The following is a 15,929-nucleotide window of genomic DNA, read 5'->3' as shown; positions in this document are numbered from 1 at the left end:
GAGAGAGTGATTTTTAACAAAGAGATTTGTTTATCCATATATTTTGAAGACACCATTTGTCAATTTCACTGGTCTGGATACCTCATAGAGATATGGGTTGAAAGCTATAATATCATTGCATTGTTGAAGTCCGAGAGGAATACCTTCAGAATAATTGGTGAAAATAGTTGTTACTGATTGTATGCTGTAGCAATTTGTCAGCACGTGCTCATGCTGTAGTATTTTGACAGCATTGGTCTACTGGAAATAGTATTTACATATCACCCGAAAAGTCATACACCCTAACTTGCTTTTATTATCTGTTATCTCCTGTTAATTTTTGGTTGTGTTGACTCTATTCAAATCAAAGTCTTCGAATTCGCCCTCTGAAATCATTTCTTTAACTTTACTTTCTTCTAAACTTTTACTACGATCCCTGTGGACGATATCCGGTACTTTTACCACTTTTATTACTTGAAAGACGATATTGGGACTATTTGTATACTTGTTTTTGGTCTTGATTGTAGTATGTGGTGTGTTAGCATATCCGCGACCAAAGACAGACTGTGAGTTCATCACAACAGGAAAATTCGATTCCTCAACAACCAGTTCAAGACAGAGTCGAAGATTATCTAAAAGATAATGAAGAGTCTACACTTAGTGATGAAAATGGAGGTGTACAAACGGATGATGAAGAGGCTGTTGATCCTTCTTATTCTATTGCGAAAAGGAAAGGAAGAAGAACCATTCGAAAACTAGCAAAGTACACAGATTGTGTTGCTTTTGCATTTCCTATTGTGAATTCAAAAATTCCTTTGAATTTTAGTGAAGCAGGTGAGAGTTCTGAAAATAAGGAATGTAAGAGTGCTATGAATGAAGAGATGGACTCTCTTTTAAAGAACAGAACATGGACTTTGGTTCATCTACCTGAAGGGAAGACAACAATAGGCTGCAAATGGGTATTTACCAAAAAGGAAGTTCCAAATGAAGATAAAATAAGATACAAAGCAAGGTTAGTTGCAAAGAGTTATGTTCAAAAGGAAGGTGTTGATTATCATGAAATTTGTTCGCCAGTTGTAAAGCATTACTCTATTCGTATTTTGTAAGCTTTAGTTGCACAATTCGAATTTGTGTTGGTGCAATTAGACGTTAAAACAGCCTTTCTAAATGGTAATTTGAATGAGGAGATTTACATGTTTCAACCCGTTGGATATAAGGTTAAAAGAAAAGAAGACTTGGTCCGTAAACTACAAAAATCACTTTATGGTTTAAAACAGTCACCAARGCAGTGGTATTTGAAATTTGATGGTTTCATGAGAGGTATTGGATATTTGAGAAGTGACTATGATTATTGTGCTTATTTCAAAAAGTTGCAAGATGGAAGTTTCATCTATTTGTTGCTCTATGTAGATGATTTGTTAATTGCATCAAAGAGTATGAAAGAGATTGAAGAGTTGAAAGCTCGAATGAAGAATCATTTTGAGATGAAGGATCTTGGTGAGGCCAAAAAGATTTTTGGGATGGAAATAACTAGAAACAGAGAGAAAGGTGTCGTGTATTTGACTCAAAAGCAATACTTGAAAAAGTTGTTGCTACAGTTTAATGTTGGTGATGCAACAAAATCTGTAAGTACTCCTCTTGCTACCCATTTTAAACTTAGTGCAAAATCTTGTGCTAAATCAGAAGATGAAAGGAAAGAGATGGTTTGTATTCCATTTGCTAATCTTGCTAGTGGCTTAATGTATATCATGGTTTGTTCTCGCCCGGATATCGCACAAGCGATCGGTGTTGTGAGTGGATATATACACAATCCGGGTAAGGATCACTGGCCAACTGCAAGATGGATATTGAGGTATTTACATGGAACAATTTATGTTGGTTTATGTTTTCAAAAACAAGAATGCGGAACGAAATTTTTTTGACTGGATATGTTGATTCTGACTTTGCCGATGACTTGGATAAGAGTAGATCTACAACAGGGTATTTATTTACCATGTCACGAGGACCGATTAGTTGGAGATCTACTTTGCAAGCTACAATAGCATTATCTACCACAGAGGAAGAATATAAAGCTGCTACAAAAGCTATTAAAGAAGCTTTATGGCTGCAAGGGCTCATTTCAGAATTGGGCATTGTTCAAAATCAAGTGGAGCTTCATTATGATAGCCAAAGTGCAATAAATTTGGCTAAACACTAGGTTTATCATTCTAGAACCAAAGTACCAAATACATAAATGTAAAATCTCATTTTGTGAGACAGGTTCTAGATAGGAAGACGATTGTTTTGAAGAAAGTTCCAATCGAAGATAATCCAGCAGATATGTTGACAAAAGTGGTTGTTGCAGCCAATTTTGAGCATTGTAAAAACTTGGCTAATATTGTACCGGTTTGATTGTTTTGGTTCGAGCAGCAGGGAATTTGATTTTTTGGTTCTTTTGGATTGTTGGAAAGTGGAGATTTAGTTGTTGGAGTGAAGCTTTAGCTCACTGTATTGGTAAGCTTTAACTTTTTGTGTTGATTCACACATTGTTGAAAGACATTTTGCCCAGGTGGAGATACTTTGAAATATGAAGGCAGATGCTTACAAATTTGGTTCACATGTGGTTTGTAGAAATCTCGCCAAGATGGATATCGTTGTATTATGGCTCTATTTCTCATTTGGCTATATTATTAAAAGCAATAATTAATTCCTAATTAATGGGGCAGCAGTAAGTAACTGCAAGACAGTTACAAAGAAAAGAAAAAAGACGTGTGTTTTTTTCTAAGAAAGTGTGAGAGCAGATTATGGTGTAAGTTGTGTGTGAACCTTTGTAATCTCCACGATTTGATAGTGAGTTTGTCCCTGCTGCTTGGTGGATGGAGGCTAAAGGCCGAACCACGTAAATTTTTGTGTTCCTTCTAATTTTTGCTTTCTGATTTGAATCATAGCACCAGTTTTATGTTGCTGTGAATTTGTACGTTAACCAGGCAGGTTATCACTGTGTTCTCTGTTTTCAGAGATTGTTTGTTATTGAAACTTTGTTTTATAATAGTATCAAAGTTGAGTTATTGAATACAGAGGAGGAGGTAGGAATAAATGAGATGAGAAGAGTTGAGAGTGATCAAGAAAAACTAAGAAGGAAAAATGAATTAGCTTCCCCCAACAACACCTGACGACTTAACGTTGATCGACCAAACCCAAGCTCAAGTCTTTTATAGGGCAACATAGGTCGGTTGAACCCTAAGTCACCCGGTTCCTTAACTCGTTCATGGCATATGGGGTGACCTCTCTATGGCATGAGGCGCCCTAGCCAAAGTCTCCCATCCTCAATTATCCTCAAACGGTGCATACGTGGATGACGTGCACATCTTAGTCCGTCTAGGCGACCTTTAATGCGGCATAAGCCGCCCGGCAAGGCACCACACCTATTATTTCCAAATTTCCTCGTTCAACACCTGATGTCAACATTCTAGTAGCTTAGTCCAACAAATTATAAGTGTAAATAATGCCTATTACCCTATTGCATAAAAATCATGTTTTAAGAGAGTCGGTATTTTCAAAGACTCGATGTCAACATGTAAGCAAGCGCGAGGGGGATATTTTTAATTAAGCTAAGCATGTAAATTAAATAAACGAAGATTGTAAAAAATAATGAGAAGCGATCCAACAATCGGGTACCAATCAACTATTCTTTAGGTTATGAATTGACTGACCTAATTAAATATTTTCTCAATTGAATTCACATTGGCATAAATGTCTCATTTGTTATAAAAGCACGACTAACATGAAAGCTTCAAAAACTGATCTCAAATTAGCTAATCTGATCTAGTCATGGACTAGGAGTTCAATTACTAATTGCATTAGGCCTAAACAAACACCAAAACTAATCAACAATCGGGCCTCGATCATTTGAGTTAGATTAAACAATCCTGCATTGCTATCAATCAACTTAAACTTTAATTAGATTAATTATTGCTATTACGATTAAGCTAAGAAAAATTAAGGATTTAAAACCGAATCTAGCAATTCAAACTCAAGTTTGATAAGAGGGATCCAACTCAGATTACTCAATTCAACATGAAGATCATTAAATCAAGAATTGCTTGATTAATTTTGAATGATGTCAAAGAACAATCAAGTCTCAACAAAACCAAATTCAAAGTTGATTACATACACATTGCTGGAAATTAGAGACCTAACTACTCATACTTGAAATCATAAAGCTTACATTGTTATAAATGGAAGAAATAGTGAAAAAAATCTCTAAAAGGCTAGTGAGTCATGGCCTCAACTCTCAAGTTCTCTCATATTACGGGATACATTCCCCCCATACGACGTTTATCCCTGAAATATATAGTCCCTCCGTGAAGAACCGCTTGAGAAAAACGAAAAACCGTGCCACGACTTAGGTCACAGGCAAGGTCGCCCGTGTACATACGGACGCTTCCAGGAGTTATCGCTGGACGAGCCATGGCCCGGACTCCAGAAGATTATGCGGGCAGCAACGCAAGATAGTTCACGGGAGTGGGTGCGAAAACGGCTGGGACCTTGGCTAGTGTCTACACCGTAGTGGAGCGACCTAGGTCGCACATCCAACTGTTTACATATTTTCTTCTGATTTTTGCTTCCTACAACATGAAATACAAGCAAAGTTTAGAAGGGTTCTTTTGAAGCATAAATTGACATGACTTGAAGGGTCTTTTGATATATAAACATGTAACGAAATCGACCCCTATTAGGTTCAAGAAATATGATAAATACGTTGCTGCACATCCACGTGTTGATGCAAACTTATGGGAGCAGACGGTTTGTTTCTTGGTTGATGTTTTGGCTTAATTACCATGGTTGACGTCTTCCAAGCTTTTTCCTTTTCGTAATGTGTTCTTCCTTAATCTCTTGCAAACCACTGTGCGTGCTATTGCCATATTTCTTAAAAGATGGAGGTATGAGAAGATCCAAACAGGTACATGTGTTTTGCAATTCGCTATTCTTTTTATTTAACGTCTTCCATTACTTGTATCTTAGGTCTTCTTTTCACTTGTGCTCACATTCCTTCACGAAATAAATCCATCATGCAACCCAAGAATATTTAAGATTTGTTTTAGGCACTCAGTTGAAATGAATCTTGGCTATGGGTGGACAATGACTAGATTCAGCATGATATCATCAACATTCTGTCTCTTGATAATTATATAAAATGGAAAAAAGAAACAAGAGGAAGCAACCTTGTGAAAAAAAGGTTGCTGGTTTTTGACTTCGAGAAGATCCCCATTAATTAAGCCCACAGAAAGAACATATGATGCACTTTTGTTCAATATTGAATTCGCTGAGCAGACTCGAACGGAGACGATGCTCCGGATTGTTACAGCAACTTCAGTAACCTTTTCTTTGATCATATCGTCGCGTCTCGCCTCGACTAGACTTGAACCAATTTTCCTCCATATGGAACTTCAATTCTCTCCGCAAAGGTTTTTTTGGAGAGTAATCTATATTCTAAGAGTCACCATAATAATAATATATATTCGAGGGTAGCGTCTGGAGTTGAGAAGGTACATGTGAAATGTACGGAAGATCATAACTCACCACTGTGGATGCCCATTTTTCTGCGATCCCAGATTATTTAAAACCAAAAACATAAGTTACCGCCATTATTGGCCTTTTAGGGTTTTGAGTTTTTTCAATGATTAGTATGCACATTTTGGTAAGAAAAACTTTGTTTTATTCTTCATTCCATCATTCTCACAGATTATTGGGTATTAAAAGAGAAAGGAAAATCGAAAAGCTTTCATTGTGGTGGCAAGAATTATGTCCAATCCACCCACAGATGTAATCAGGACTCGAGAAAACCAGCAAAGGTTTGAACTTTGAAGAAGAAAAAAAAAAACTCAGTGGAATTCCATATATAATTAAGATATTGCTATGGATCGAAACCTCCAAGTTGTTTCCTGTCATTCAACTTGGGTTAGTGTATTCTTTGTCACCTCTACGTGACTACGTCCACTATATGTGTATATATATCTGTACAAACAAACTATTCGATTCATTTTCTATCAGTACTACAAACAACTCCAAGAAAAAGAAACTACATACCAAAAATGATCGGGTGGGAAGACATTTACAAAGTAATCACGGCAATGTTTCCGCTCTACGCCGCACTGATCTTAGGGTATGGCTCGGTGAAGTGGTGGCACATGTTCAAGCCGGACCATTGTGATGCAATAAACCAGCTCAATTGCTACTTCATCATGCCCCTTTTCACATTCGACTTCACAACGCGCATCAATCCTTATAAAATGAACTTCCGTTTCCTAGCGGCGGATGGCATCTCCAAAGCCATCATTCTCTTAGCAATATACATATGGGCTAAGTTTAGTACCAAAGGAAACTACCCATGGTCAATCACAACCTTCTCTTTGTCTACATTGAATAATACACTTGTTGTAGGTGTGCCCCTTATGAGTGCAATGTACGGCCCTTTCGGAGAGAACCTTGTCATCCAATCGTCGATTTTGCAGTTTACGATTTGGATTATAATCCTACTGGTGATGTATGCGTTCCGGAGTGTAAACAAATCGCTGGATCAAGCAGTCACACCAAATGAATCGCCAACGGATCTTGAAGGCAATATTGAGGCGGATTCAATACCGACAAGACCATCTCTATTGATTCTATTGAAGGTTGTTGGTGTAAAGCTTGCTAAGAACCCTAATTCTTATGCATGCATCCTTGGGCTTGCATGGGCACTTGTATCGAATAGGTAAGTCGTTTTCCTTGATATATATACAGTTTATTCGTTAAATAACGTTGTTTCTAGTGTATTCTAAATGGATTGCATATATATATATATATGGATCTCAGGTGGAATTTGAAAATGCCAAGTATCATAGATGGATCGGTACAGATCATGTCCAGAGCTGGTTCAGGCGTCGCTATGTTTTGCATGGGTGAGAATTGCCGATCACATCTTCTAGACTTCGATCATTTCTTTTGGACGTCATAACAAGTTTTTTAGGACCATTTTAAATAAAGCATCGTATTAGCTATTTTTTAGGATAATTTTGAGAAGTGTCCTATAATTCCATCTTTTTATAGGACAATTGTGTTTATAGCACACTTTTAAAAATAAAATTCTATAAAATAGTTAATATAACACTTTATTTTAAAAGGGTCCTAAAAAACTTGTTACCACGCATAAAAGCGTTCTCTAAACTTATAGTAACACTTTTAGATATGACGCTTTATTGTTTAGTCCTATAAGGTACTCTATTTAGACGCTTAAAACACTTTATACGTACTATAAACTCAATTTTGTTTTAGTAATTAAAGTCTACTTTCCTGTCTCCATTTACATGAGTTTGCATGAAATATTGCACAAAAAGAGTTGCTGAAATTTGTAACCATGATGCAGGATTGTTCATGGCATTACAAGAGAAGATAATAGACTGTGGTGCGACCCTAACTGCATATGGAATGCTACTGCGGTTTGTGGTTGCACCAGCAACGATGGCTGTCGGTTCTCTTGCTGTCGGTTTGCGAGGTGATGTCCTTTGTATTGCCATTATTCAGGTAAGCTTCACTAGTACATTATTATCCTCTCCTTAATCATGTCATTAACAGTATTCTTTTAAACTGTTTATATTCCATCCTACATTGGTAGAGAAAATGTCTCCATATATACATCGATCCCATCCCCACAGATTATACTTCCAGATGGGACATGTTAGAATCGTTTGGTTTGATTTGGTTCTACTTGATGCACTTGATGTTCTTCGGTGATCATTAGCCATGGACGGACCCAATGTAGCACATACGGTGGCCCGTGACACTGTATTATTCATAAATCGTAGTGTAAAAAATTCTAGGGTCGTGAAAAGTGTCACCATATTAATTTGTTGTGCACAACCGTATATGTTTTGAACCTACAACGAAAACACAAGTTTTCCTTGGTAGACTTGGTTTGTAAGGGCTTTCTTTTACCCTAGACTTAGTTCGAATAATGCTAGTGTCATTTTCTTAGTTTTTAACTTTTAATTTCAGATATATTATGTTTTTAAAAAAAATTGCAATAAGAGACTTGAAGATAAACCTCACATATAAAAAAACAATGAACTAACCAACAGACAATCGATTTTACAAACTAATTTAATAAACCTTTTAGTATTTGTTCAAAATCTAAGGGGATCGATTGTTTAACGTTAGAGGCAATTAAGCTACTGAATTAATGTTTAACACGTTAAAAAAGAAATTTAAATTAATTGAAAAAATGACAGCCCAGTCCCACCATTAATGTTTGTAAGATCAATATAACTCTATATGTAAATGCTTAGTTAGTTATATTTAATACAAATATTGTTTTTTATTATATTAATTAAAAATTATTTTTGTTATATTTTAATTTAACAAATTTATGTGTTAAAATTAAATATATGTTCATTTTTTTTTATTGTTTTAGTTTATTTTTATCTAATAGAAATGCCTTCGGGGTATACATGGCCAAAAACTGGTCCTGGACTGAAACAGTAGCAATCCGGACCGGTCTCGTCGAAAATACTAAGACCCAATTAAGGATATTTGTAAGCGGTTATGATAACCGGTCTCGGTCATTGGCCTGCCCAAACCGGTCCTATATTAAAAAAAAGCATTTTTTAAATTTTTTTTTCATAAATTTTTAAAAATATTTTAATGTTATTCTAATACACTTTAAAATATCTAATTAGGTCATTCAAATACACTTAAAGAATATATGTTTTTATTGTAGTTTTATAATTAGTTTTCAATCAAATACACTTAAAAATTACGTTTTATTATAGTTTTATAATTGGTTTTCAATCAAATACACTTGAAAATATGTTTTATTGTAAATTTACAATTTGATTTCCAGTCAAATACACTTAGAATGCTAGAAATACATATAAAAATACATATTTTTTGAAAAAATTCCGGCCGGGCCTATAATCGGTCCCGGGCCGGACCCTGGTTTTGGATGAAAACCATACCCGGCTGTCCCAAACCGGTCCTGATCGGTCCCGGGCTGGGCCGGTCCTAAGTCGGTCCCAGTCCTGGTCCTCCGCCGGTCCCGGGCCGGGTCGGATCCATTTGTAGGGACGAACCTAGAAATTTTTTCAAGCGGTGACACCATTTGACTATAAGAAAAAACTATAGGGAAAATTTTTCAAAGAGTATCAACATTTGACTATAAGAAACAAACATACGGATTTTTATTAAACGGTCGCTTCATTTGACTAAGAAAATGACACTAACACGATTCCAACTTGGGTCTGGGTTGGAATAAAAGTCTTGCAAACCAACTCTACCAAATAAAACCTGTTTCTCATTGTAGTTTCAAATACATACGGTGACACACAACAGATTAATACGGTTGCACCTTTCACGAACCTAAAAAATTTCAAATCATTTTTTAACCTAAAATTTTATATATGTAGGACTTAATGAAAAACCAACCAAACAATCCATAAGTATCTGATGATTGTGGAGGATTACAGAAAATGATACGACTCTTACATTTATCGCTATGATGCTTCAACATTTTCTAACAATAAGATGCTTGTTTTTCGTTGTTTCTTCGTATGGCAGGCTGCGCTACCTCAAGCAATTGCGTCTTTCGTTTTTGCCAAGGAATATGAACTCCATACAAGTGTTCTTAGTACTGCGTAAGTTTTTTCGCTTTCGGTTTATATATTATTTCATAATTTACATTAAACGATCAAAACATGCCAAAACGATATGATATATTGCAAGTAAAAGTTGATTTTCGTATCTTTTCATTTTCAGGGTCATCTTTGGCACCATTGTGTCCATTCCCGTGTTGATTGCATATTATGTTGTGTTAGACCTCTTGAGTACATAATATGGACTGTCTGTTGGTGACAGTTACGTGTTGATAGAATTTGATAAAGTATGAAGAATTTGTAACCAATCGATTCAGTTTATATCGAAATTTACAATTATAGTTTAGATCTTATAGTAAAACTCAGTTCGGATCGTTGCTGATTCATGGACTCGATGCATCACATTTGTAATCTACGTTGATAAAACATGGGATCGAACAAAATATTGTTCGTCAATTCTATTACGACAATTGTTATAATAAAATGGTGGGGTTAGAGGAATATGTAGTTTGTTCATAACCCTCTTCGAGCTCTGAAGATTTACAAGGTTTGTTTGGTTCATTCTGTTTCATACGTTAACGAACATATTTGAACATGTAGTTTTAAAGAATGTTAATGAGGAGAATGAGTGAATTTCTCATGTTACTTTTATCATTTTAAAATCTTTTTTTTTATGCCAAGACTGTTTTTTATTAACCTGGATATCTAACTCGCTATACGAGCCGACTAATCCCAGGACGGCCACTTGTTTTGCAGGTAGCCCGGAGTCACCGCATTTGAACCTCCATGGCCACAAGGGAATTTTTATTCCTCCTTGGATTTGAAACTCGGACCTCTTAGTACTTTTGATCTTTGAAGTCAAGCTCAAACCAATCAGGCACCACCCTTATGGTTATGCTAAGACTTTTAATATGTGGTATAAATTAACTTCACATTTTTTGTTTTATTTATTTCCTATCACATGGATATATAGTCTTGATGCATCTGCAACAGGGTTTCCAAAAAAATTAGAACATCTCGTCTTGACGGTCTTCACGTTTTGTTGGGAATTTCGATGTAAATTGTGTGAAGTCGGAGATTTCCGTCGATCACATACTATATTAGGTATAGAACTTCGTTATTTTATTGATCATTAAACACAAACATGGTTTAATGCATAACAAATACAAGTTCTAGTCGATAAAAATGTCGAATCTAGATGTCCGGTACGTAATAGATACAAACTTACGCGATCTAATTCATAATTATTAACGCGTGACAACACAGATGAAGGATGACGATCAGCCATGTAAGAGGTCTAGAACAGCATAATACGTAAGAAGCACCGGTATGGATACAATTGTGCCAAAGATAACCCTGAAAAATATAACAACAACGCTACCATAAAGTCAGGATATGTAAGCCCAATTAATTCTCTCTATGAAAGAGCCTTTATCGTTATATTAAGGGGCTGTTTACTTATCGGGTAAACACTTAATCTTATCAGCATGCCAATGATCGAGAATTTTACCGGGTAAGAGGCATAAGCATAGCAAGGACCGAGAGTCTTACGTAGTAAGTGAGGGAAAATACCCTTACACGTTAAGCGTCTTACCAGGTTTAATTAAAAAGCTTACCAACAATCAATTTTGATGACCGAGAATGTAATTACACGTAAAAGGTAAGTTAGGGTGATGTTTCTTGCAGGTAAGTGCTTACCCGTTAAGTGTTTGGTAAACGGCCCTAAGTGAAAAGATAATTAGAAATTGATGGAAAATAACTTACGCGGTGCTAAGCACATTTGCATGGAGTCCATATTCCTTTGCGAATACGAAAGATATAACGGATTGTGGTAAAGCAGCCTGTAAATCAATTGAGTCGAACATGCCATAAGCTTAGAGAAACTCATTGAAATATCATTAAATTACTTGAGAGAAATCTGATATTTCTTGTTAATTGTTCATATATCACATAGTCTTTATTGATACCTGATCGAATAGATCTGTGTTTGGCCCATGTCGATGAAAATGTTATATATTTCTTATGATGGAGTCTTTTTCCCCACGCCGGGTATAAGTACATTAAGAACGACTATGATTGTTAGAGCCTCACGTTAGCTAAACTTGAACCATTTATGTTGGAACCTCTGCTCTCTCCTCAAGTGCTTTTTTTGAGAGTAAATATGGGGTGCTCTTTTTGAGAGTAAATATGGGATTTCACATATTTTCACATCAAGAACGATGAGGTACTGTTGTCATAGTTTCGTATAAGGTTGAATGGATCAAGGGAGTTGCATAAATGAAATGTATGTGTGTACATATACATATATATAGGTGGGTGTGCATGTGCGTGTGCGTGTGCATGTGTTAGGGCAGGTTTGTTTCAATTGATAAGAGGGTCAAAATAAGAAAACACAAGAACAACTATTTCACATGTGATTACAGTTAAAAATCACATGTGATTACTGAATATGTTCAATACAAAGGTGCAAGGCAACTATAGTATTGCTCATAATCACATGTGATTTCAGTGTAAATTCATATTCGATACACGTGTTCTTGTGTTGTTTATTTGAACCACGTTCTCCTTTAAACCTGCCTATCATAAAACGATATTTGGAAACACTACAAGCCTCTGCACCTGAAGCTTTTTCTGAAGACACCTTTCATTGATATATGAATGATTAGGTATTGGTGTAAGCTACAAAGGCTTCTTGTTGTTCTTTTTACCATTTCTTCTGTAGGTTCATTCCTTTTTAAGTGGCATCTTCATGTGGCTATTTTCCATTTACTTTTAGGATTGAATTGAAGGTGGGAGGTTATTTGGGGATTATTTTGTGATTTTCTTGAAAGACTGAAAATGGCCAAGTTTTTTGAAAGAACAAGACAAACTGGTGTATATGCTTACTTGAATGATGGCAATATGAAGGACATCCCCTCTCAAACCCACAGCAAAAGAACCAACAGCCATCGCTGCCGGTGCCACCACAAACCTCAATACGATCCCAAATACAGTCGGCATAAGACCACAACCGATTATTTTCTCTTGCAGCGCCATGAATAGTCCTGCATGCTCGGAACTAATTAGTGCGCATTCATGACTTCTCGTTTCAACGTATTTCAATCAGAAGATATGGAAGAAAAAAGAAGTCAGACTATAAAAAATGCAACATAGTTCCTACCTGATGTTGGAGGAAATCAAGAACACAAAGAAACAGAGTTAAAAGGCCCTCCGTGCCAATTTTAAACAGAGAATCATAACCGATCCTATATTAATGCTGAGAATATCTTTCTATCAAATGGAAATGACCATCAACTTGTCAGTGGGAAACCATTAGCGGTCATCACTTGATCACTATCGGTTGATAGCACATCAACGGGTAGTTTCGCTATCTGAATCTCATCAGATAAACCCCCACGGGTAACCATCCTAGCTAGAACCATGCAAAGGGTATGTATTCTTTTGTGAATCCAATTACATAAAATAGACCGATAATTTAACTAAAAGCGCCAACATTTGAACTATACTTACCCATGCAAAACATGGCAACACCTGAACCAGCTTTAGACATGATGAGTATGGATCCTTCTATGATGGTTGGCATTTTTAGATTCCACCTGATTTGATGTACGTTCATTTGTAGTAAACATGAGAACGAATTCTATATGATTTTTCCCATTAAAGTAAATAAACATGTACTCACTACAATAAAATGAATTGGTTTTATATGACACTTAGCGTGTTATAATAAAATACTTTATAGAACTTAAGTTTAAATAACAATTAATACTTCTAAGTGTCTTATCTAGAATTGTTACAATAGGTTATATAGGACCTTTTTTTAGCACAATTCTAAAATAAAGTGTTGTATTAGTTATTTTATATAATACTTTTGAGAATCATCCTATAAACTCATTTTTTTATAGGACACTTGTGTTTCTAGAACACTTTTTTCAAATAGTGTCGTATAAAATAGCTAATACGACAATTTATTTTAGAAGTGTTCTAAAAACTTGTTGAAACGTCTAAACGTGTCATATAAAACCTATTGTAACACTTTTAGATATTATGATTTTTGGTTTTGTCATATGAACTTAAGTCTTATAAAATATTTCATTAGGACGGTTAAATCGTTTATCATCAAAGATAAACATACCTATATGATACGAGCGCCCATGAAAGTCCTAGTATACACCCATACGAGTTGGGGTTCTTCGCGAGCTTAATTCCAACAATCTTCAATAAAATGAAAACAGAAGTCGTCCCACTTGTGTCTCCATCACCATCATTCTCAACATCTGTTGCTGATTTGGTTGATGCAGTTGCTAAATCCAACTGTTTCTTCGCACGATAGAGCTCCAGCATGAACAGAAGACACATATTCCACAGCAAAGATTGCAAAATGGAAGACAAGATGACAAGATTCTCCCCGGAACTCGCGTACATTGCTCGCATAAGAGGAACCCCTACGATAAGAGAATTATTCAAGCTAGATAAAGAGAAGCTTGTAACAGACCATGGATAGTTTCCTTTAATGCTGCAATTAGCCCATAGAGATATTGTGAAGAGAATGAGGGTTTTAGAGATAACATCTGCAGCTACGAACAGATAGTTCATTTTGTAAGGGTTGATGCGACTTGTGAAATCGAAGGAGAAGAGAGGCATGATGAAGTAGTAATTGAGTTGGTTTATGGCATCACAATGGTCGGGATTGAACATGTGCCACCATTTCACGGATCCGTAGCCTAAGAGTAGTGCTACATAGAGTGGAAAAATAGCAGAGAGTACATTGTAAACGTCTTCCCACCCTATCATCTTTAAGCATAGTTTGGAGGTAAAAAGGATGGATGGAGAGTTATATTTATATGCATAAGCACCATGAAATTCAAGGCAAGCTGTAATTAATTGTTGTATCTAATTTTATATATTCATATATATATATATATATATATATAAAAATATATATATATATATATATATATAGAGAGAGAGAGAGAGAGAGAGAGAGTGAGAGAGAGAGAAGCGATCAATTGTAAACCACCCTCATTTGTGAAAACCTTACAAACCAATCTCATCCATCAATTTCTTGATTAATGGTCAAAATTAAATGTGTTTATATTAGGAAATAAAAAAGAAAATAAAAATAAAAGTTTAATTTTTAATATAAAAAAGGCAAAATTGTGAAAATTTTAATTTGTATGATTTTGTAAACGAGTTAACAAGATCATGGATATCCTAACATTAATGAAACAAAATTATTCTTTTAAAATCTCTATGTATCATTTTATCATTACAAAGATTTTAACCAAAAATATTATAATTATCTGACAAATTATATCTTTGATAAAAATTATCTTCATTTTATGACTAAATATTATAAATAAAATAGCATCCACATTAAAAATAAATCCAAGTAAGGAGCAATAAAACTAGGTATATCCTAATAAATTATGAAACATAAAAACATACTTTAATCAACAAAAAATAATGAAACTTTTTGAATACTAAAAGAAATATATTGTTTCATTAAATGAATGAATAAAATTGTTTCACTGTTTATGTTATTAACTCATGTGACTTCTTGTCACCTACAATGAAAGATGAATCATTTGACATGTAGTAGTGAACGATATATGAAATTATTTCATTAACGGTTATTGAAATATGATTGGACTCTTAATAATTTCTAATCAAACTAATTTTAAAACAAGGAATATTCTAATAAACGATGAAACATATAAAGAATGAAAACCACCCTCATTTGTGAAAACCTTACAAACTAATTTATTCATCCATTTTCTTGATCAATGGTTAAGATTAAATGAGTTTATATTAGAAAATAAATAAATAAATAATAATAATAATAATAATAATAATAATAATAAAAGTTTAATTTTTAATCTAAAAAAGGGCAAATCTGTAAAATCCCCAATATTGAAAGGTAATAAATACTGTTAATTTTGGAAATGTAATAATAGAAACGTTTCATATAGAAGGAGGTAAACCATTTCTTCTTAGTATAAATGTTTTACCATTAATATGTTTAATTAGTTTTTACCATCATATTTTATAAAAATATGAATTTTAAAAACAGTAGAATATGAAATTTGTGTTTCGTTTCATTGAAAAAATATATGTACTTTGAATAATAAAACTAATTTCATGTTCAATAATGACCAGCAAACAATTTCTCAATATTTCGGAACGTTTTATGCATGAAAAACGTTCATTAAATAAAAAATATTCAGTTTTAAAAATGTCTAATTAAATTTTTAAAAATATTTCATTCTTTATATGTTTCATCCTCGTAGAGTAAATATATATGTTTGTTAGTGATTTATATAATATAAATAATATAAAATA

The 15,929-nt window shown here is 34.5% G+C and overlaps 2 protein-coding genes across 2 annotated transcripts; one reads left to right on the top strand and one right to left on the bottom strand.

Moving 5' to 3' along the window:
- Positions 1 to 6,053: 6,053 nt before the first annotated feature.
- On the top strand, positions 6,054 to 10,020 carry LOC112515946 (auxin efflux carrier component 5-like). The gene is made up of 5 exons (XM_025122930.1): positions 6,054 to 6,715; positions 6,817 to 6,902; positions 7,367 to 7,524; positions 9,553 to 9,629; positions 9,751 to 10,020. Exons 1-5 carry the CDS (start codon positions 6,054 to 6,056, stop codon positions 9,824 to 9,826), a joined length of 1,059 nt encoding a protein of 352 aa, XP_024978698.1. The 3' UTR covers positions 9,827 to 10,020.
- Positions 10,021 to 11,347: 1,327 nt separating this feature from the next.
- LOC112516032 (auxin efflux carrier component 5-like) lies at positions 11,348 to 14,381 on the bottom strand. The gene is made up of 4 exons (XM_025123060.1): positions 13,723 to 14,381; positions 13,098 to 13,183; positions 12,474 to 12,631; positions 11,348 to 11,428 (listed from the first exon to the last, which is right to left on the bottom strand). The coding sequence occupies exons 1-4, from the start codon at positions 14,379 to 14,381 to the stop codon at positions 11,348 to 11,350; spliced, it is 984 nt and encodes a 327-aa protein (XP_024978828.1).
- Between the last annotated feature and the right edge of the window lie 1,548 nt (positions 14,382 to 15,929).

The sequence above is a fragment of the Cynara cardunculus genome (assembly GCF_001531365.2).
Source record: "Cynara cardunculus var. scolymus isolate 2C chromosome LG 7, CcrdV1, whole genome shotgun sequence".
Classification (NCBI taxonomy): Eukaryota; Viridiplantae; Streptophyta; class Magnoliopsida; order Asterales; family Asteraceae; genus Cynara; species Cynara cardunculus.
Note: the sequence above shows the minus strand (reverse complement) of the source record. Positions and strands in the feature narration are given on the sequence as shown.

Bases quoted from the DNA above. Each gene is read 5' to 3' on its own strand.
- LOC112516032 (XM_025123060.1), bottom strand. From the start codon at position 14,381: ATGATAGGGTGGGAAGACGTTTACAATGTACTCTCTGCTATTTTTCCA. The intron at 13,184-13,722 runs GTATGTTTATCT...ACATCAAATCAG, and splicing joins TGGGCGCTCGTATCATATAG to GTGGAATCTAAAAATGCCAA. The intron at 11,429-12,473 runs GTAAGCATATAC...ATTGATTTACAG, and splicing joins TTCATATTGCCATCATTCAA to GCTGCTTTACCACAATCCGT.
- LOC112515946 (XM_025122930.1), top strand. From the start codon at position 6,054: ATGATCGGGTGGGAAGACATTTACAAAGTAATCACGGCAATGTTTCCG. The intron at 7,525-9,552 runs GTAAGCTTCACT...TTCGTATGGCAG, and splicing joins TTTGTATTGCCATTATTCAG to GCTGCGCTACCTCAAGCAAT. The intron at 9,630-9,750 runs GTAAGTTTTTTC...TTTCATTTTCAG, and splicing joins ACAAGTGTTCTTAGTACTGC to GGTCATCTTTGGCACCATTG.